At 42.1% G+C, this 21,113-nt stretch overlaps 1 protein-coding gene across 1 annotated transcript in view; it reads right to left on the reverse strand.

Moving 5' to 3' along the window:
• Positions 1 to 1,782: 1,782 nt before the first annotated feature.
• The window catches only part of PPP2CA (protein phosphatase 2 catalytic subunit alpha), a 28,382-nt gene continuing 9,051 nt past the window's right edge, over positions 1,783 to 21,113 (reverse strand). The window contains exons 2-7 of the mRNA XM_089335857.1: positions 8,729 to 8,938; positions 6,126 to 6,299; positions 5,312 to 5,401; positions 4,702 to 4,863; positions 3,569 to 3,687; positions 1,783 to 2,660 (exon numbers count right to left, since the gene is read on the reverse strand). Of these exons, the coding sequence (XP_089191983.1) occupies positions 2,588 to 2,660; positions 3,569 to 3,687; positions 4,702 to 4,863; positions 5,312 to 5,401; positions 6,126 to 6,299; positions 8,729 to 8,938 (828 nt within the window). The 3' untranslated portion in view covers positions 1,783 to 2,587. The remainder of the gene's footprint in view (positions 2,661 to 3,568; positions 3,688 to 4,701; positions 4,864 to 5,311; positions 5,402 to 6,125; positions 6,300 to 8,728; positions 8,939 to 21,113) is intronic.

The following is a 21,113-nucleotide window of genomic DNA, read 5'->3' on the forward strand; positions in this document are numbered from 1 at the left end:
TAAAATATACAACCCAAAAATTAAGCACATCATTTTACAAACTCATTTTCAGGTCTGAAGCAAGCTTCTCCAGGCTTGCCCAACCTTTGTTCCCAGAATAAAAAGAACTCATCAAGTTTACTGGGAAAATCCTATTCTAATCTGTTCCTAATTGAGAAATCAATACTATGGCCACCCAACTTGGTTATTCTTATCAAACCAGAATTAGATTTTCAGAGGAAATTACTTACCAACACATTTTTCTTAGGAAATGAGAAGGACCCTCTTTTCTAGTTTAGACAAAGCCCAGTCATTCTCTACAAATGGACAATTATGTTAAACTTCAGTAATCATTCCAAAAACATAAACCTCTGTTCTGTTAACTACAAACCAATTTCATGAGGCCTCCACCTGCAGTGCTCCCATACAGGCACTGGTTCGAGTCCTAGATGGTGCAGTTCTGATCCAACTCTGTTAATGGCCTGGGAAAACAGGAGAAAATGGCTCAAGTTGTTGGGCCTCTGCACCCACGTGGGAGACCTGGAAGAAGCTCTTGCTTTCTGGCTTCGGATCAGCCCAGTTCTGGCTGTTTCAGCCATTTGGGGAGTGAACCAGAGGATAGGAGACCTCTCTTTGTCTCTCCCTCCCTCCTTCCCTCTCTCTCTGTAACTCTACCTCTCAAATAAATAAAGTAAATATTACAAAAAGAAAAAAGAAAGAAAAGTTATTTTAGTGAATTTGTGTCTGGCTAACTGTATCACAAGTCAATTCTAAGACAGGCATTCCTAAGTCAATTTTGTTATCACAGGACCTAAAAGGCAGTTGAATGGTGTCAAGATAACTTGAGTATTGAACTAAAACTACTAAACATAAACAAGTCATTTGCTCAAAAAAAAAAAAGAACAGAAATGAGAAAAAAAAATAAAATTATCTCTTACGAAAGCAGGAAACAATGAAATGAAATGGAGACATGCAAGAAAAAAATTGAGGGCTTTCTCCTTTGGACAACAAACTCTGTAAGCCACCAAAAAATAATATCAATTAGGTCAGAGAAAAGTGAAGCATTCAGGAAACTCACCCACCAAGAAGTGCGTGTTTCCCCCAAGCAGCCTAGAAAAGAAAAACACTGACTTCTCTCTGTTGGGCCAAATTCCACACAGAATAGAAATGAAGGACATTTTTATTTGCTACATTCACACGAGTAATGATAAAGTGTTCAGAAGTTTAACTTGGTTAAAAATATCAAATCTTAATTTAACTTTTAATCCTACTCAAAGGATAAAAGTGGATGAACCCATCCAATGCCGAGTGCTATCACTTCAAGTGCCACTCTCCAGGTGAACGTGCACTGACACTGAACCATGACCCAACGAACACTAAACCATGACCCAACAATAATTTTCTATGCGGTTTCACTAATACCATTTAAAAGAACTTAACAAGTTAGTACGTTAATAGCTTTCTGAGACAAATTTAAGATCAAGAAAGTCCACAAATAATGTACAAATATTTGTTAAAAACGAACCAATCTGCCAACCATTTTCAAGAGTTCATATAATACATACAGCAAAATATTTATAACCAGAAACCGCAGTGCAGATACACCCTTAATTTGTTAAGTTTTACTCCAAAATGAAATCAACTTGCATGATTTCGTCTTACTAAAGCAGTGCACATTTTCTTTCATACAGACCAGTTAACATACAGGAGGAACCCACAAAGAGCCCATCAGTGATCTGACAAACTGTATTACACGGAACACAAATAAAGCCGGAAGTTAATCTGAAGAATATGAAGGCGTTATCAGAGATTATGCAGTGGCCTTGATTTTTATTTTTCTTTACCTAGAATTCTACAAATTTATCAATTATCTTTTTTAATAAACAGCACCAATCTTGCCCATTGATACAATTAAAATCTGACTTTCTCAGTTCTTAGTTCACAAGTTTATTATGAAAAACACTGCAGTGCCCTTGTGCAGTAACATCATCTTACAAGACGGGAGGGAGGGACAGTTCTGTTCAAAACAACTCACCAGGTTCTGACAATAACAAAGAACAACACAGGGGTGAGATCTGAGAAAGGAATAAACCGAGTGCAGACAAATCATACAATTAAATTAAATGGTATCCCTGAAAAGAAACAAAACGATTTCAAAACTCACAAGTAGAGGGAGGCCTTGGTACTTATTTTTAAAAATGTTCATTAAGCTCCAATGATTGTTTGCTGCTATCCTTATCTACAGTCATGCTGAGTAAAGCTATAGCTAAATGGAAGTTATTGTATTCACGAGGCGTTAATGTTTACATCTTATTATCTGCAGTCTCTCAGAGAAAGCAAAAGTAACTACAAATAGCGCTATGCCAGAAACTGGTTTCTTGACCAACAATGTCGCTTCAGCATGCAATGAACTGGTTCATTCTAAAGTGGTCACGGCTGTTGATGACAAGAGGCTTTGTATTTTTATATGGCACATCTTTTGGTCCGTGTGAAAACAAGTTTTTTGAAGGTTAACTATTTTTCTGACACTCTGGAGTTACTGTTGCTCTTCCCATTTCCATCAGGTGACATATGGTTCATGGCAATACTGTACAAGTTTAAAATTTCATTACAGGAAGTAGTCTGGGGTACGACGAGTAACATGTGGCTCGCCTCTACGAGGAGCTGGGTCAAACTGCAAGCTGAAAAACAAGAGATTCCTTGTTTACATTCTGACAGCCATGCACTAGCAATCCAAATCACTGGCATTCATTTTTAAACATTACATTTTTTTCCTATTCCATTCTAGGTCAGTCTCATGTAACAGGAGCTTACCTATACCTAAATCATGCAGTCAAAAGAGCTTCTAACTGCACTTTCCTGCAAAGAGCCCGGGCAACTTCAGCCACAAAAATGATGCTTTTACAAACTATGGTTCCTGGGGCTGGAGCTGTGGCGCAGAGGGTTAACGCCCTGGACTGAAGCACCGGCATCCCCCCTGGGATGAAAATTCTGGGCTGCTCTACTTCCAATCCAGCTCTTTGCTATGGCCTGGGATAGCAGTAGAGTATGGCACAAGTCTTTGGGCCCCTGCACCCTTGTGGGGACCCGGAAGAACCTCCTGACTCCTGGCTTTGGATCAGCACAGCTCCATCCATTGCAGCCAATTGGAGAGTGAACTAGCAGCTCAAAGACCTTTCTCTCTCCCTCTCTCTGCCTCTCCTCTCTCTGTGTAACTCCGACTTGCAAATAAGTAAATATTTTTAAAAAATTTATAATTTTCCTAAGAACAATATTCCTTAAGAGTGGGTTTCTGCTTAAAAAAAAAAAACAAAAAACAAAAAAAAAACTAGGGTTCCTGCTAAGATGGTTTGAGAGACTGCCAACTAAATAAACTTTAATGCAACTAAAGAACTGTATCTTAAAAGTTAAAACTCTAATAATTCATATTATGATCTGTGTACAATATATTAGTTTCTACTGTACTGTTTCAATATATTATAAGTCCCAAGAAGAAGTTAAAATTTAACATGATTGTACAAACCCTTAAATGTCCCAGTAAAACCAAATATTCAGTAATGGCGATGAAACACTCTGCGTGAACACTTACAAAGAGTATTTTAGAGTGTCATCAAGTTCCATGATTGCAGCTTGGTTACCACAGCGGTAACAATAGTTTGGAGCACTGAAAATTGTTACTACATTTCGGTCATGGCACCAGTTATATCCCTAAATGGAAAAGAAATTAAAATCAACTTTAATCCTTTATACAACTAAATGTGACTCAGAACAGAAAAAGACGTCTCTACTTCCACACAAGTCTTAAGGGGCTGGCACCGTGGCATAGTGGGTAAAGCTGCTGCCTGAGATGCAAGCATCCCATGTGGGCACTGGTTTGAGTCCCAGCTGCTCCATTTCCAATCCAGCTCCCTGCTGATGGGCCTGGAAAAGCAGCAGAGGATGGCCCAATTGGCTTGGGCCCCTGGCCCCACATGGGAGACCAGAAAAAGCTCCTGGATCGCCTGGCCTAATCCCAGCTGTTGCAGTAATCTGGGGAGTTAACCAGTAGAAGGAAACCTGCTAGTCTGCTCTCACTCATTCACTCTCTCCTCCTTTAACTCCACCTTTCAAATAAATAAAAGACCCTTAAATTGGTCACTGCCCAGGAATAGTCCCACCCCCTTCAAAGCCCACTGCAATTTACAAGCTGCTTGTTACTTTCTGTTCATTAGAGCTATTCACACATTTCTTTCTTTTCTTTAGCAGAGCCAGGTATTACTGATAATGTAACAGTAACAGCATTAAGCTAAGCCAGATCTTAATTTTCTACACCAAGAACCTCAGCCTGTTTGCCCTTTAGATTCTTTGTTTCAAATCACTTGTAATTCTGAAGGACCACTTAAAACTTCATGGTGTACTTCTTTCCTATCACTCCTATATATATAAAACATGGAAAACAATTGAAATTATAAAGGTTGTACTTCCTCAACTTCCTTAAATTCTAAGCACTTCCCAGTCACTAAAAATTCTCTGAAAGCATGTTAACTCTGTGACTCACTGTGCCAAAAGCTTGAGATTTTAATTGCAGTGTGAATCTACTAAAAAGCCTCAGGCCACAATAACAAAACTCATCAGGAAGAATACGTGGCACTTCCCACCAGCATCATTAATTTAAAATTCCCTTGCATCATCTTTCCGTATGTGTACTAACAATCAAATTATGTTTCAAAAAACAGAACTTACCTCCATCACCAGCTGGTGAGCTCTAGACACCAACGTCAGGCCATTGGCATGATTGAATGTCTCAGAAATATCTTGCCCAAAGGTGTAACCAGCTCCTCGAGGAGAAATACCCCAACCACCACGGTCATCTGGATCTGACCACAGCAAGTCACACATTGGACCCTGGGAAACAGGTTTGAGTTATACATAAATGCTTAACAACTGATTTGACTACTTTATCAGAAGCCACACCCTAGTAGGTTACTCTTTTCTGAGTGGTTTTACTAAAAATGGCGAAAGATTTTAGTTACTGTTTATGTCGAATAAGACATTTTTCAGAAGTCCTTATGAAGCACAATTGACATGGAAGCTTCCCAAAAATCAACCAACATGCCCTAACTAATGAATGCGCCTGTTATATGCAAACTTCAGTGTCAGGCAGCAAAGACTGTGATTAAAGCAGAGGCTGTGAAGACGGAAGAGCCAGGTCCTCCTAAGCTCAGTGTCACAGCTGCTGTGATCTTGGCAGGTTTCTTCACAAAACCCTCTTCTGAACAAATGGATTGATCCGAGTGCTCACAACTCAGAAAACTAAGAAGCTTTCTGAAAAGTTTATCAAACACAGCCATACCTCATGGGGAACTTCTTGTAAGCGGTCAAGTGCTCTGATGTGATCCAGTGTATCTATAGATGGTGAGAGGCCCCCGTGCAGACAGAAGATCTGAAAAAGAGTGGTTTCAAATGTTAATGTCACCTAAAACATTCTTCTGGATTAAGCTGCGGGCTGCAGCCCTGACTACTTGGCCCCACAGGTGTTTCTGTGCTCCATCTGAATAAGTTTCAACCTGCAGAGTCCATCTTTGCCCCAGGCCATTCTCAACTACTGAGTACACTCCCTTTCTTCCTGATAAACCATCTCAATTAACTCCTTCAAAAACAGCTTTTACAGGCAGGCAGGCTGAATAGCAGATTAACACAGCAACCGGGAAGCCTGCATGAGGGGGGGAGGGAGAGAGAGAAAGAGACAAAGAGAGAGAAAGAGAGAGAGACAGAGACTGATTGCGATCCAGCTTTCTGTTAACACACACCCTGGAAAGGAAACGGATGATGGCTCAAGTACTTGGATCCCTTCTACTCATGTGGGAGACCTGAATGGTATTTCCAGTTCATGGTTTTGGCCTGACACAGCCCCAGGTATTGTGGGCATTTAGATAGTGATACAGCAGATGGAAGATTTCTCTCTACTTAACACCTGGGGAAGATGGTCCAAGTAACTCTTCTGAGCTGGCTTCTGCTTCTAGCTTCGACCTGGCCCAGTCACTGCCACTGTGGCCATCTGAGGAACGACCCAGCCAATACAAGATATTTTCCTCTAACTCTGCCTTTCAAATAAATAAATCTTTACAAAAAAAAAAAAAAAAAAAAAAAAGGTTTGAGACATATACCTGCCCATCCACCAAGGCAGTGAGAGGAAGATAGTCAAAAAGATCTGTAAAATATTTCCAAACATTTGCGTTTCCATATTTTCTTAAACATTCATCATAGAAACCATAAACCTGTGTGATCTGTCTGCTCTCATGATTTCCTCGAAGAATGGTGATGCGTTCACGGTAACGAACCTACAACAACAGAATGGAAACCATGAAACAGCTTTCAAACACCAAAGGAACATTCAGGAAACTTTCTGAAACCCAGTTTTAATCATTCCATTCCCCCAATAAGAGTCCCTCCTGTCTGTCTACACTCACTCCCTACTCCCATGCTCCTACCATCCAATGATTTATCTGAGACTGCCTTTTCTACAAACTCCATAAGAAACAGAATAATGAAAAAAAAAACAAAAAAACACAAAAAAAACACAAAAAAACAAAAACAAAAACACATAGCTTCTGCACTAAACACCACTCAGAATATGTTCAAGGCTTATCCGTGCTGCAGTATAGATCAGTGGTTTGTTCCTCTGTGCAGCTGCAGTCTTTCACAGTACCGTTATACGGCATATTCTGTATTCATGGGTAGGAGGCACTGTTGAGTAGCTTCTTTCCTTTCTTTAGGCTATTTTGAATTTTTGCCACGATCACCTGTGTACAGTTTTTGAAGACATACGCTTTCATTTCTCTTAGACAGATTACCAGAATATAATTTGCTTATAGTAAGTTATGCTTCACCTGTTGACAATCATTCAAAGTGACTAGACCCTTTCACATTCTCACAAGCAATGAACCAGGATGCTAATCTCTCCACATACTCACAAATACTCGGTACCTGAGCCATGCAAAATGGTATCTCATTGTGACTTGAATTTGCATTTTCCTGTTGACTAATGACGTTGTGTTTTTGTTTTCATGTACTTACCAGTCATGTATCTGCTGGGGTGAAATCTATTCAAGTATTTGTCTTTTATAAAATATCTGTTGTATTAAGGATTTTTGGAAAAAAAAATCTCAAATACATATTTTTGTTCTTAGTAATATTTTCTGAACAAAAAACCTTACTTTTTTATGAGGTCTGGTTTTTCTTTTTTTTAAATTGATTTCCTTTTGTTAATATCTAAGAAATCTCTCAAGACCAGGAAGATTTTCTATGTTTTAACCTAGAAATCTTACAGCCATAATTCTCATATTCAGGTCTGTAATTCACTTTTATCCATCTGTCTCAGCACTACCGGCTGAAAGGACAATCCTTCCCCCACTCCTGTCTGCTCTAGCTGCTGTAACACCGCGCCATAACAGAGGAGCAGCTTAAGCAACAGAAACCTGGCGTCAGCACAGTTGGGTTTCTCTGCAGACCTCTGTGTCTGCTTTACAGAAGGGCATCGGCTCTATTTGTCTTCTCATTTTCTTCCCTGTGTCCTATCTCTTACAAGAACACCACTCATATGGGAGTAAGGTCCAGTCACATGACCCCATTTTACCTCAATCACCTCTGTAAAGGTCTCAGCTCCAACAGTCACATTCTGAGGTATTATGGGTTGGGAATTCAAAGTATGAATTCCGAGAGGACACAATTCAGCCTGTTACACCCACTTGCATCAATTCTTAAAAGGTGGCACATTCACTCTTCTCCTGGGGTTCAGCCTGGGTCTACAGCACAGCTAGCTGCACACTGCTCTCACACAATCTTCCACCGCCCAGTCTCATGTCTTCATTTACAGAGGCAGAACACAATGGCCTCCAGAAATGTACCTAACATTTCCATGAGTTCAATACTAATTACCCATAATCAGCCCTTGCTGAAAGCACAACGCACTGCTTCTTTAATGTTAGAAAAGTCTATGGCAGACATTTTATCATTCTTTCTACTCTTTAATGAGACTGAATCCCAGAAAAAGAAAAAATTCCCCCTGAAGGGCAAGTCAGTTTCTTTTGGGAAAAGCTGAAACCGGCCACCCTCAGAGCTTATTTTCAGCTTTGCTTCATCTGCCTCCTGTCAACTGTGGACTTTGCAAAGCTGCATCTGATACTCAAATGATTTTGCAACTTCCCTTCTTCAATTACCATTTCCACTATCTACATTATGTCATGTTTAACAGCCACAAACTATTCTACCTCAATAAACCCTAATTTGTGGATATTTAGATGAGTACTTTCTTTTTCTGGTATTAAATACTACAATTTATTTACACAAAAATCTTTTCCTCTTCTATTTCTTCCTCAGCACCATTCTAATTACAGGATTTCTGTCAGAGGATATAAACATTCTAACATTTGATCCATTTGTACCTTTACAATATTTTGAAACTAACTAGGAAGGTAACAACTACCTTTCCATACCTGAATCTACTGAATACATTTCTATTTGGCTAGCCCTCTAAGACTGTTCAAACAATCTAAGGCATTATCTTCTCCCCACTTTTTCATTCTGTCCCAACCCTATGCTTGGAATGCAGAATCCTATAAACGTAAAACCTGAATAATTTGCATTTCTCAAGAGAATTTTGTTCTAAAATGTAACATTTAGTTAAGAGGAAAAAAATAATTACTAGGAAACAACAATCAAGAGAACTGTCTTACCCAGTTCAAAATAATCAAACATAAACTGAAATTACCTTAAGAGCTACAAGCAGTGTAACTGTTTCAACGGAGTAATATCCTCTGTCAACATAATCTCCCATAAACAAGTAATTTGTGTCTGGTGATTTGCCACCAATTCTAAACAGTTCCATGAGATCGTGAAATTGCCCATGCACATCTCCACAGACAGTAACTGGACATCGAACCTCTTGCACGTTGGATTCTTTTGTCAGGATTTCTTTAGCCTACAGACAAAACCATAAAACAATATTTAGTATGAAATGACATTAACAAAGATACACTGAATTATATTTAATGCAGCTTAAGAGGCAAACTTGGTTTAAGATGAAATTGTCAGAATTTATGATCCTATTAAAAATAAGACATCAGATGGCTAGACTATTCCTTTGCTATCTCATCTCCGAAACCTAGAAAAAAATGTTATCAGGATGCACAGCCCATTCCCATCAATAATAGGAATGTTCAAGCCTGTCAAATGGCCATCTGATTACATACCAGAGAGTCCACCAGGGGCTGCTGTAGCAGCGCAGCAGGTTAGGCTGCCGCCTGCAACACCAGCATTCTAAGATGCAGTGCCAGTTCAGGTCCCATCTGCTCTGCTTGCAATCCAGCTCCCTGCTACTGTGCCTGGGAGGCAGCAGAGGATGGCCTTGGCATAAGTGCTTGCGACCCTGCCACATACATGGGAGACCCAAGCTGAGTTTCAGGCTCCTAACACCAGCCATGTGGGGAACGAATCAATGGATGGAAGATCCCATATCACCTCTACCCTATGTTGCTCTGCCTTTCAAATGTATGAGTAAATATACCTTAAAAAAAAAAAGTTCACTTGATTTTAATAATTTTTTAATTTTTATAACACAATAAATTTTCTCTGTTCATATTTTGAAGCTTCTCTATACTACTTATACACTATCAAAACACACAGATTCTTTTTTTTTTTAAATTATTTGACAGGTAGAGTTACAGTGAGTGAGAGGAAGAGACAGCGAGAAAGGTCTTCCTTCCATTGGTTCACTCCCCTAATGGCCACTACGGCTGGAGCTGCGCCAATCCAAAGCCAAGAGCCAGGTGCTTCCTCCTGGTCTCCCATGTGGGTGCAGGGGCCCAAGCACTTGGGCCATCTTCTGCTGCTTTCTCAGGCCACGGTAGAGAGCTGGACTGGAAGAGGAGCAGCCGGGACTAGATCTGGCGCCCATATGGGATGCCAGCGCCGCAGGCAGAGGATTAACCTACCGCAGCTCTGGCCCTAAAACACAGATTCTTTGTTATTTATTTGGATGATTCAAAATATTTTTGTTTCTTTGAATAATCACTTGCCTAACACCTGTGTCAGCCACTATGTGCTAGATCCTGTGTTGACCCCCAGAGATTAAGTAGTGAACATGATAGGTCTTTCCCAGCGCCATGGAGGGGAGAAAGACCACAGCCAGGTAACAATACAGTATAGACTGTTAAGTGTTGTGAAGAAAAGCCAGAGGTGAACCAGAGGAGACACCACAACGGATTGCCATACAAATCAAAGGATGACAAGGACTGGGGTGAAGGCCGTGGCATGTAATCTTAGCACACTGAAAACAAGTTATAATCTGAGAGCAGGATCCAAACTTCAATATTTTTTAAAGTTTTCCTAGGTTGCAACCAAGTTTAAGAACCTGTGCTCAAATCTTTAAACATTTTGTAGAATCTATTTCACAATACTCACCAATCACCAAAATCCCCAAAATATTTGATCTAACATTTTACAAAATATAGAAAAAAATTTCCACTGTGCATTTAAAGAGATATATATCTTAAATGTATAACCCATTCAGTGTACTTCATTTCCAAATTCTTTTCTCTATAGGATAATCCCAATCTCTCCTGACTGGTTATTGCTAAAAGGAGACATTCACAAGGCACATTTCATTATTGACTATCTGGTATTAACACCATGTCTAGTGTTTTAGGCAGCTGGTACATACTAATGAGAACAGCTGTGAATGAAATCATAGATGCTACTTCATTTTAAAAGGACAATGACATAATAAAATACATGGTGACACATCATGTAAAATTTTGCTCCGATGTCATCTTCACATTTAATTCTACCAGAAGTTTACATTCAGAACACATCTCTGGTCACCTGCTTACTTGCAAGACTACTCTGTATGAAAGATGAAGAGTTCCTAACCAATACCTACTCAAAATTTCTTTTTACACCAGGAAGGAAAAGTTAAGCCTACATGCTATTGCTTTATTTCAATTTAGGCAAATCTCAGGGACAAACACTACATTCTTACAACTTTACAACTTACACAGTGCCTCATCTTCGTTTTTGGCACAGATAAAACTAAGCATCTCCTTTAAACTCTTCCAAAATTCACTGCCCTTGGGCAAAGTAACCACCGATAGGATTTTGATGTACATCCTTTTAAAACCTTATTTATGAATCTTATATACATATTTCATGACTACAAAAACAAAGCTTATTTTGAGTACCAAAACTAGAACCAGGGGCCAGAATTGAGGCATAGCGGGTTAAGCCACAGCCTGTGATGCGAGCATCCCACAGGGGGGGCCAGTTCCAAGCCCCAGCTGCTCCATTTCCGATCCAGCTCCCTGCTAATGGCCTGAGAAAGCAGCTTAAGATGGCCCAAGTGCTTGGGACCCTAAGCTCACATGGGAGATCCAGAAGAAGCTCACAAACAGTTTTTTTTTTTTTTTTTTAAACAGGCAGAGTGGACAGAGAGAGAGACAGAGACAGAGAAAGGTCTTCCTTTTTCTGTTGGTTCACCCCCCAATGGCCGTTGCAGCCAGCAAGCTGCTGCTGGCGCACTGCGCTGAACTGAAGCCAGGAACCAGGTGCTTCTGCTGGTCTCCCATGTGGGTGCAGGGCCCAAGTACTTGGGCCATCCTCCACTGCCTTCCAGGGCCACAGCAGAGAGCTGGACTGGAAAAGGAGCAACTGGGACAGAATCCGGCACCCCAATCGGGACTAGAACCTGGGGTGCCGGCACCGCAGGCAGAGGATTAACCATTTGAGCCGTGGCACCGGCCAAATAAAGTTTTTTTTGACAGGCAGAGTGGACAGTGAGAGAGAGAGAGACAGAGAGAAAGGTCTTCCTTTGCCGTTGGTTCACCCTCCAATGGCTGCCGCGCTGTGCCGCGCTGATCCGATGGCAGGAGCCAGGTACTTATCCTGGTCTCCCATGGGGTGTAGGGCCCAAGCACTTGGGCCATCCTCCACTGCACTCCCTGGCCACAGCAGAGAGCTGGCCTGGAAGAGGGGCAACCGGGACAGAATCCGGCACCCCAACCGGGACTAGAACCCGGTGTGCTGGCGCCACAAGGCGGAGGATTAGCCTAGTGAGCCGTGGCGCCGGCCACAAATAAAGTTTTAAATATGATTTGCCTTTTTGGTCTCAATTTACCAGCTTAAAGTAATTATTGCACTAAAACATACTATCCCATTATGCCAGAACAATAAAGGCTGCAGATGTCCTTTTTTTTTTTTTTTTTTTTTTTTTTTTTTTTGACAGGCAGAGTGGACAGTGAGAGAGAGAGACAGAGAGAGAAAGGTCTTCCTTTGCCGCTGGTTCACCCTCCAATGGCCGCCGCTGCAGCCGGCGCACCGCGCTGATCCTGGCAGGAGCCAGGAGCCAGGTGCTTTTCCTGGTCTCCCATGGGGTGCAGGGCCCAAGCACCTGGGCCATCCTCCACTGCACTCCCTGGCCATAGCAGAGAGCTGGCCTGGAAGAGGGGCAACCGGGACAGAATCCGGTGCCCCAACCGGGACTAGAACCCGGTGTGCCGGCGCCGCAAGGTGGAGGATTAGCCTATTGAGCCACGGCGCCGGCTGATGTCCATATTAAAGATTATTTTACAAGGCCAACATTGTGGTTCAGTGTATTAAGCTACTACATATGACAGTTGCTCCATTTCTGGATCCAGTTCCCTGTTAATGCCTTCCCTAGGAAGGCAGCTGAAGATGGTCCAAGTGCATGAGCCCCTGCCACCCACAAAGGAGACCCAGATGGCACTCCAGGGTCCTGGTTTCAGCCTGGCCCAGTTGGGATGATGTGGCCATTAGAGAGTGAACCAGCACATGAAGATTTCTGTCTCTCCATCTCTCTGTAACTGTACCTTTCAGCTAAAAAAATATTTTACAATCATGGAAACTATGCAGAAGGAAGGAGGTCTGAAACAAGCTGTGCTAGGGCACGCACTGTGGCACAACAGGTTAAGCCACCACCTTAGATACTAGCATCGCATATGGCAGCAATTAAAGTTCTGGTTGCTCTACTTTTTTTTTTTTTTAAGATTTCATTTATTTATTTGAGAAGTAAAATTACCGAGAGGGAGAAACAGAGTGAAAGGTCTTCCATCTGCTGGCTCACTCCCCAAATGGCTGCAATGGCTAGAGCTTGGCCAATTCCAACCCAGGAGCTTCTCCTGGATCTTCCACACAGGTGCAGAGACCCAAGCACTTGGGTCATCTACTGCTTTCCCAGGTCACAGCAGAGAACTAGATTAGAAGAGGAGTAGCCGAACTCATATGGGATTCTGACAATGCCACAGGTGGAAGCTTAGTCCACTTTGCCACAGTGCCGGCCCTTGCTCTACTTCTGATCCAGCTCCATGCTAATGCACCTGGGAAAGCTGTAGAAGATGACCCAAGTGCTTGGGCCCCTACATCCACAGGGCAGAACCGGACGGAGTTATTAGCTCCTGGCTCTGGCTTGGCCCAGAGCCAAGTACTGAGGCTATTTCAGAAGCAAAGCAGTAGGTGGAAAATATATCCATGCATCTCTGAGTCTGTGTGTCTTTCAAACAAATAAATCTTTAAAAAAAATAAAGTAGCAGAATCAGATTTTCAAAGTACTTTCACATTTAATTTATTTGAAAGGCACAGTGAGAGAGAGAGAGAGAGTGAGAGAGAGAGAGAGAGAGAGAGAGAGAAAGAAAGAGCACAAAATTTCATCTGCTGTTTCACTCCCTAGTTGGCTACACTTGCCAGGGCTGTGGCCAGTTTGAAGCCAGGAGCTTCTTCTGAGTCTCTCACTTCAGTGCAGGCGCCCAAGAACTTGGATCATCTTCTGCTTTCCCAAGCTCATTAGCAGGGAGTTGGATAGGAATTGGAGCAGCTGGAACTCAAACTGGCACCCAAACATATTGTCAGCCTGCAGCTTTACCCACTAGGCCAAAACACCAGCCTCACTGACTCCTGTGATTTAAAGCCTCACGCTACCCAAATTATGCAAAGGCAGAAGCAAAACACACGTATCAAACTTGAAGCCATTCAATCTCTCAACTAATACAATTAACATCTGCACAAGAATTTAAACATTTAGAAAATACTGTAATTGGGGCAGATGCATGGTCCAGCCTGCATGCCACGACCGCCTGGTTTGACAGCAGATGGTGGCTCAAGTACTTTGGTCCCTGTTACCTATGTGGGAGACTTGGATTGAGTTCCAGCCTCCTGGTTTCCGTTTGGTCCAGCCCTGGCAACTGGGGAGATTTAAGAAACAAACCAGTGGATGGAAGATCTCCAATTCTCCCTTTCAAATAAATAAGTAAATAAATAAATATTCATACACACACAGAGTACCCATTATGCTATCTCAAATGTAAAAATATATCTCACTGATTTAACTGGTGTCTTCAATTTCTAAATTCAAACTTTTAGCTCCATGTTGACTTACTACCAGTTATTTTTCTTCTTAGATAAAATATCCACAAGTGTTCTCTGAGTAGCTAATCCTAAAAGCTACATGATGTACTTACAGTATAAACAATGGTTTAATCTGTCATCTAAATCAACTTTTTGGCATTTTGTTTCTCTTACTTTGTAAACATGAGTATAATCAAAATTTTTCTTCTCTGTGATTTTTCTACTACAACAGTCAAAAAGAAAAGCTATTATTGCCTTGCTGTTTTCTTTCCCTTTTTTTTCAATATCTATTTACTTATGTGAAAGGCAGAGTTAGAGAGAGAGAGGGAGAGAGGGAAGGAGGAAGGGAGATTCTTCCAACCACTAGTTCCTTCCCCAGATGGCTGCAATGGGCAGAGCTGTGCTGATCCGAACTCCGGAGCTGCTTCTGGGTCTTCCACACGGGTGGGGCCCAATGACTTGGGCCATCTTCTGCTGCTTTCCCAGGACATAGCAGAGAGCTGAACCCAAAGTGGAGAAGCCAGGACTAGAACTGGTGCCTATATGGGATGCTGGCACTGCAGGCAGCGGCTTAACCCACTACGCCACAGCGCGGGCCCCTGCCTTGCTGTTTTCTAACAGTATTTCTTACAGAGAGAACAGACAGAGATCTTCCATCTGCTGGTTACCTCCTGAGATGGCTGCAATGGCTGGGGCTGAGCTAGAGGCTGTATCTGGGTCTTCCGTGAGGGTGGTAGGAACGCAAATACTTTGGGCTACCTTCCGTTTCTTTTCCCAGGCCATTAGCACGAGGCATGTGGTATGTCGGCCCCAGTTTTACATTGAGACTTCAATCCTAGGATTACATGAAAACTACTCAAGCTTCTTTTTTATCAGTGCCTTAAACCCAAACACAAGTAAAAGCATTATGACATGAAGGAACTCTTTAAATGTTTACTATATGCTCCCTTAGGCAGCACATAAGCTAAAATCGGAAAGATAAGACGTTTAATAATGATTTTGAGGGGGCCTGTGTTATGGTATCACAGGTTAACCTGCTGCCTGATAGGCCAGCATCCCATATGGGCACCAGTTCATATCCAAGCTGCTCTACTTCTTCTTCCTTTTTTCCCCCCAAAGAAACTTTTTATTTAAGGAATACAAACTTCATGCATTTCATAAATACAACTTTAGGAACCAGTGATTTTTCCCACTATACCCACCCTCCCACCCACATGCCCACTCTTCTTCCTCCTTCCTCTCCTATTCTCATTTTTTACTAAGTTGTAAGCAAAAGAACAAACTGTTTCTCAACAGCCAGCTGCTCTACTTTTGATACAGCTCCCTGCTAACTGCCTAGGAAAAAGCAGCAGAAAATGACCCAAGTGTTTTGGGCTCCTGTCTTTGGCCTGGTCCAGCCCTGGCCATATGCAGAATGAATCCGTGGTTGGAAGACCTCCCCCCACCCCGCTAACTTTCAAATAAACAGATAGGTCTTCTGTGTACAAAGTTAATTGAAAATGAATCTTAATGGAGAATGGGACTGGCAAGGGCAGAGAAAGGAGGAGGACAAGTGGGAGTATGGGTGGGAGGGCTGATATGGTAGGAAGAACTATATTCCTAAAGTTGTACTCATGAAATCTGTATTCCTTAAAAAACAAATAAAAATTTTTTTAAAGTAAAAAAAAAAAAAATGACCTCGAGATATTCTGGAATACTGCATAATCAAACAATCACTGAACTGTGTTAGAGATTTTTATTTTTTCTTTCAAGATTCATTTATTTTACTTGATAGGATGAGTTAAAGAGAGAGGCTGAGTTAGAGAAAGAGCGAAAGACAGACATCAATCTTCCCATCCACTGGTTCACTCCCCCAGATGGCCATAATAGCCAGGTTTGTGGTACACTGAGGCCAGGAGCCAGAAGCTTCTTCTGGGTCTCCCACGTGGGTGCAGGGGCCCAACATTTGGGACATTTTCAGCTGCTTTCCCAAGCGTGTTAGCAGGAAGCTGAATTGGAAGTAGAGCAGCTGGGAATTGAACCAACACCTATATCAGATGCTTGGGTGCTACTGGCAGCAACTTAACCAGGCACACCACAGCACCATTTCCAAGGCATACAGAGTTACAAAAGCATTTTTCTAATTCTTTAAAATGCAATTATCAATGTTGAATACATATGGCAAACATCTAACAGGATTTTCTCTCCTTTACTATTGAGAACAGGTAACATTTCAAACAAGAGCTTTCTCACAGAAAACATGAGACTGAGATAACAACCTTTTTTCTCTTTAAGCCTTAAGGAGGAGGGTGCTCCAAATCAGATCATGTCATTTCAAGCAAGGCCACCTGAGAGAAGTCAAGTGCTTTGTGGGAGAGCATAATACTCCTGGGAAAACACCCAAGGACAACTGTTAAAGTAACTGTATCAGGCTCTCCAGCAGTATTTCTCTTAGTTTCAAAAAACAATCACACAGCAGCACCCATGCTGGCAGTAAGGTGTACCGAGGAATGCATTACTTCAAATGCTAGCTGAGTCTTGGGGGTCAATATCCATTTCTGTTATCACCAATTTGAAAGGGGTCAGGATATAAAACTAAAAGCATTTCTTAAAAAATTTTTTTCTTTTCATTTTTATTTGAAAGACAAAGAGAGATCTTCCATCCACTGGTTCACTCTCCAAATGCCCACAAGAGCCAGGGCTAGGCTAGGCTAAAGCCTGCAGCCAAAACTCAATCAAAGTCTCCCATGTGGGGAGAGGGAGCAAAGCACTTACACCATCACTTAATGCCTCCAACGGTGTGAGAGCTTAATCAGCATGAAACTGGAAACAGAAGCAGAGTGGGTATTCAAAGTCTGGCTTTGTAAAGTGAGTGCACCAAGCTGTGTCTTCACTGGAAAGCATGCCTCTACAAGCATCTTCTTAAACGTATACATTAAAGTTGACTTTTTTTCAAAACAAAGTACTCCTATAAAGCAATTAGTATAAAACCAGTAACATCAGAATCTCAAGGTCAACGCTGAGGAATATATGTTGACATTCATCAGATGACCAATGATTTGTCTTAAAAAATTTTGTTTTATTTATTTGACAGGCCAACTGAGAGAAAAAGAAACAGAGTTCTCCCCTCAGGACTAGCATTGTAGTGTAGGTAAAACTACAGCATGAGATGCCAGCATCCCATAAGGGCGATTGTTTTGTGTCCTGGCTACTCCACTTCCTGGGTAAAGCAGCAGAACATGGCCCTAACACTTGGGACCCTGCACCCATGTGGGAGACCCAGATGAAATTCCTGGTTCCTGGCTTCAGCCTGACCCAGCCCTGGCTGTTGCAGCCATATGTGGAGTGAACCAGCAAACAGACGATCTTTCCCTCTCTCTAGAATCCTTTCAAATAAACAAACATATTCTTAAAAATAAAAATTTTTTTCCCTCTGCTGGTTCAGTACTTGCGCCATTCTCTGTTGCTTTCCAGTGCATTAACAGGGAGTTAGATCAGAAGTGGTCTAGCTGGGACTCAAATAAGCATCCAGATATGGGATGCTATCACAAATGGCATTTTTACCACAACAGTGCGCCACAACACCTGCCCCTTCTGACTTGTTCTACTGAAGAAACGCAAGTTATCTTTTTTATATCGTAATGCTGTCCTGGTGGAAAGTCATTTGAAGCAGAAGCAACTATCCACAACTCTTTTAAGCAAAGAAGCCAACACTAGTCTCAACACATCTTCTCTGTGGGATCAAAGTCAAAACCAGACACCTCTTCATAAAAGTATTATTTGACAAAGCAACTTTTGTTTTCTGAGAGTCATCTTACTATCAAAAATCTGGCATTAATTCTATCATTCACTGAACAATCAATTTTACATTTCACAGAGCTGGACACATCTACCAACACAGCTTTAAAGAAGCAAAGCTGGGGGCACCACCTGGGATGCCCGCATCCTATTCTGGAGCATGATCAGAGCCCAGCTCCTCCGCTTCTGATCCAGCTTCCTAATAATGAGTCCTAGAAGGCAACAGATTATCGATCAAGTACTTGAGTCCTTATAACCCACACTGAAGACCAGAGTTCCAGATTCCTTTCAGATTGCCCAGCCTTAGACTACTGGGGGCATCTGAGGAGTGAACCAGTAAACGGAAGCTCTCTCAAAAGATCTCTGTCGGTCTCTCTCCATGTTGTTCTTTCAAGTAAACTAAACAAAGCTGAAAAAACGCAACTAATTTTTGATTTTTCAGTTTAAGCAGAACAGAAAGTCATTTGAGAATTTTTGAATACAATGATTACCTTCGCAATAGCATTTTCCAATATCCAAAGAGAATTCTATGTCACTTCATGTGGTTTTTATGCAAGAAAGGTAAATTTCTTTAATATGTCATTTTTGTAACTGTGCAAAAATACTTCATGTTCTTTATAACTTGTTTTACCCAAATGGATGGATGGAGGGATACATAAAATATGACAGAATCAATTACTAGACCGGGAAGCAAATGAGTTTTGAGGTAATTATATTCAACTATCAAACCTTTCTTCATATTACTTGTCTCACATATTAATTACACTTAAGAGATGCCTCTAATATTTCATGAAGCGTTTCGATCTTCTTTGATTAAAATCTGTATGACCATAAGCCGGCGCCGCGGCTCACTAGGCTAATCCTCCGCCTAGCGGCGCCGGCACACCGGGTTCTAGTCCCGGTCAGGGCACCGGATTCTGTCCCGGTTGCCCCTCTTCCAGGCCAGCTCTCTGCTGTGGCCAGGGAGTGCAGTGGAGGATGGCCCAGGTGCTTGGGCCCTGCACCCCATGGGAGACCAGGAAAAGCACCTGGATCCTGGCTCCTGCCATCGGATCAGCGCGGTGCGCCGGCCGCAGCGCGCCGACCGCGGCGGCCATTGGAGGGTGAACCAACGGCAAAAGGAAGACCTTTCTCTCTCTCTCTCTCTCTCACTGTCCACTCTGCCTGTCAAAAAAAAAAAAAAAAATCTGTATGACCATAATTAAAATTTTTGCTGTTTGGCTTTAAGGCTTAGGGTATAACTGAAAAAAATGTTTGGAATAAAGGATATTCTAAAGTTGTATAAAAATAGACTTTGCTTTTTTCCACTTTTGACCCTAAGAGGAGTGACCCACTCAATCTTTACCATCCAACCTACACAGGCACATGCACATGTAAACATTTCCAAATGGGGGTGGCACTGTGGCACAGCAGGGGAAGCTGCCACCTGCAGTGCAGGTTTCAGTCCCAGCTGCTCCACTTCTGATCCATCTTCCTGCTAATGAATGGGGAAAAGCAGCAGAGGTTGGCCCAAGTGCTTGGGCTCCTGAACTCACATGGAAGACCCAGATGAAGTCTCAGGCTCCTAGCTTCGACTTGGCCTAGTCCTGCCCGTTGCAAAAAAAAAACATTTTGGGGAGTAAATCAGAAGATGATTCGATATCTAACTCTGCCTTTGTTATGATAAATAAGTAAGTATTTAGAAAAGAAAATTTCCGGGCCGGCGCCGTGGCTCAATAGGCTAATCCTCCGCCTTGTGGCGCCGGCACACCGGGTTCTAGTCCCGGTTGGGGCGCCGGATTCTGTCCCGGTTGCCCCTCTTCCAGGCCAGCTCTCTGCTATGGCCAGGGAGTGCAGTGGAGGATGGCCCAGGTGCTAGGGCCCTGCACCCCATGGGAGACCAGGAAAAGCACCTGGATCCTGGCTCCTGCCATCGGATCAGCGCGGTACGCCGGCTGCAGCGGCGGCCATTGGAGGGTGAACCAACGGCAAAGGAAGACCTTTCTCTCTCTGTCTCTCTCTCTCACTGTCCACTCTGCCTGTCAAAAAATAAAAAAAATAAAAAAAAAAAAAGAAAAGAAAATTTCCAATCATTCCTGCACAGGTTAAAAAAAAATGCTGAACTACCAAACTATCAAGAATGTTGCTGCATCTAGTTGTTTTTAAACTCTCACAAACATCCATCATGACCAAGAGTCAGTTACTTTGGATCCCAGTCTCTTCCTTCATCTACCAGAGCTCTAGATGGCTTTTTAAAGTTTCTTCCATCACTAAAAATCTACTTAAGTCAACGCTACCCAGCAGAAAGAGACAACGGGAATTACTGCTCATTTGCAGATGACAGCTGACTACAAGTAAGTGACTTGGTCACCACCAACACGTTCTAAAATGTTCCCTATGTAGAGCTAACTATGAGGTCAACCTCCTGACTTCCCCCAAACTCTACTAATTAAATCAAAAAGCAAACCTACAAATTTCCACTCACTAAAAAAATATAATGCTATTTATACAAGATTAAATAGTAAAAATAACTCAAGAAATAAGGGCTTGATACTAGTAAAATAAATTTCAAAAACAACTATATATTTTACAATGGTTAACAGCATCACTGACACTTTGTAAACTGTGTGAACCACACTTTGCATGCCTTTAGAACAACTTCTCCGTCCCCCAGAGGCAGCCTAGACCAAAGGTTTGCAGCCTCTTTTAAACCTCCACAATTGAAGGTTAAGATTTCTCATCTACAGAATGAAAAAGGAGTGCAGGAGCCAATGTCAGGCGATCATGTGCAGTTCTGAAAAGATCCAGATTCAGATAGACATCTCTGCCAAGGTCTTGTTCACTCATCCCAAACCACAGCCTACAACAGCAACTTTCTACTGTGAAAGAAGGAAGCAGCTAACACATTGGACTCTACTTTCTTTCAGACCCCATTTTCTAGTCATTTATAGCAGGGAAAGACTCTCTACCTTTTTAGCCCAGCCTAT

This window comes from Oryctolagus cuniculus, chromosome 6, assembly GCF_051225735.1.
Source record: "Oryctolagus cuniculus isolate XC-2025 breed Fujian yellow rabbit chromosome 6, ASM5122573v1, whole genome shotgun sequence".
Taxonomy (NCBI): domain Eukaryota; kingdom Metazoa; phylum Chordata; class Mammalia; order Lagomorpha; family Leporidae; genus Oryctolagus; species Oryctolagus cuniculus.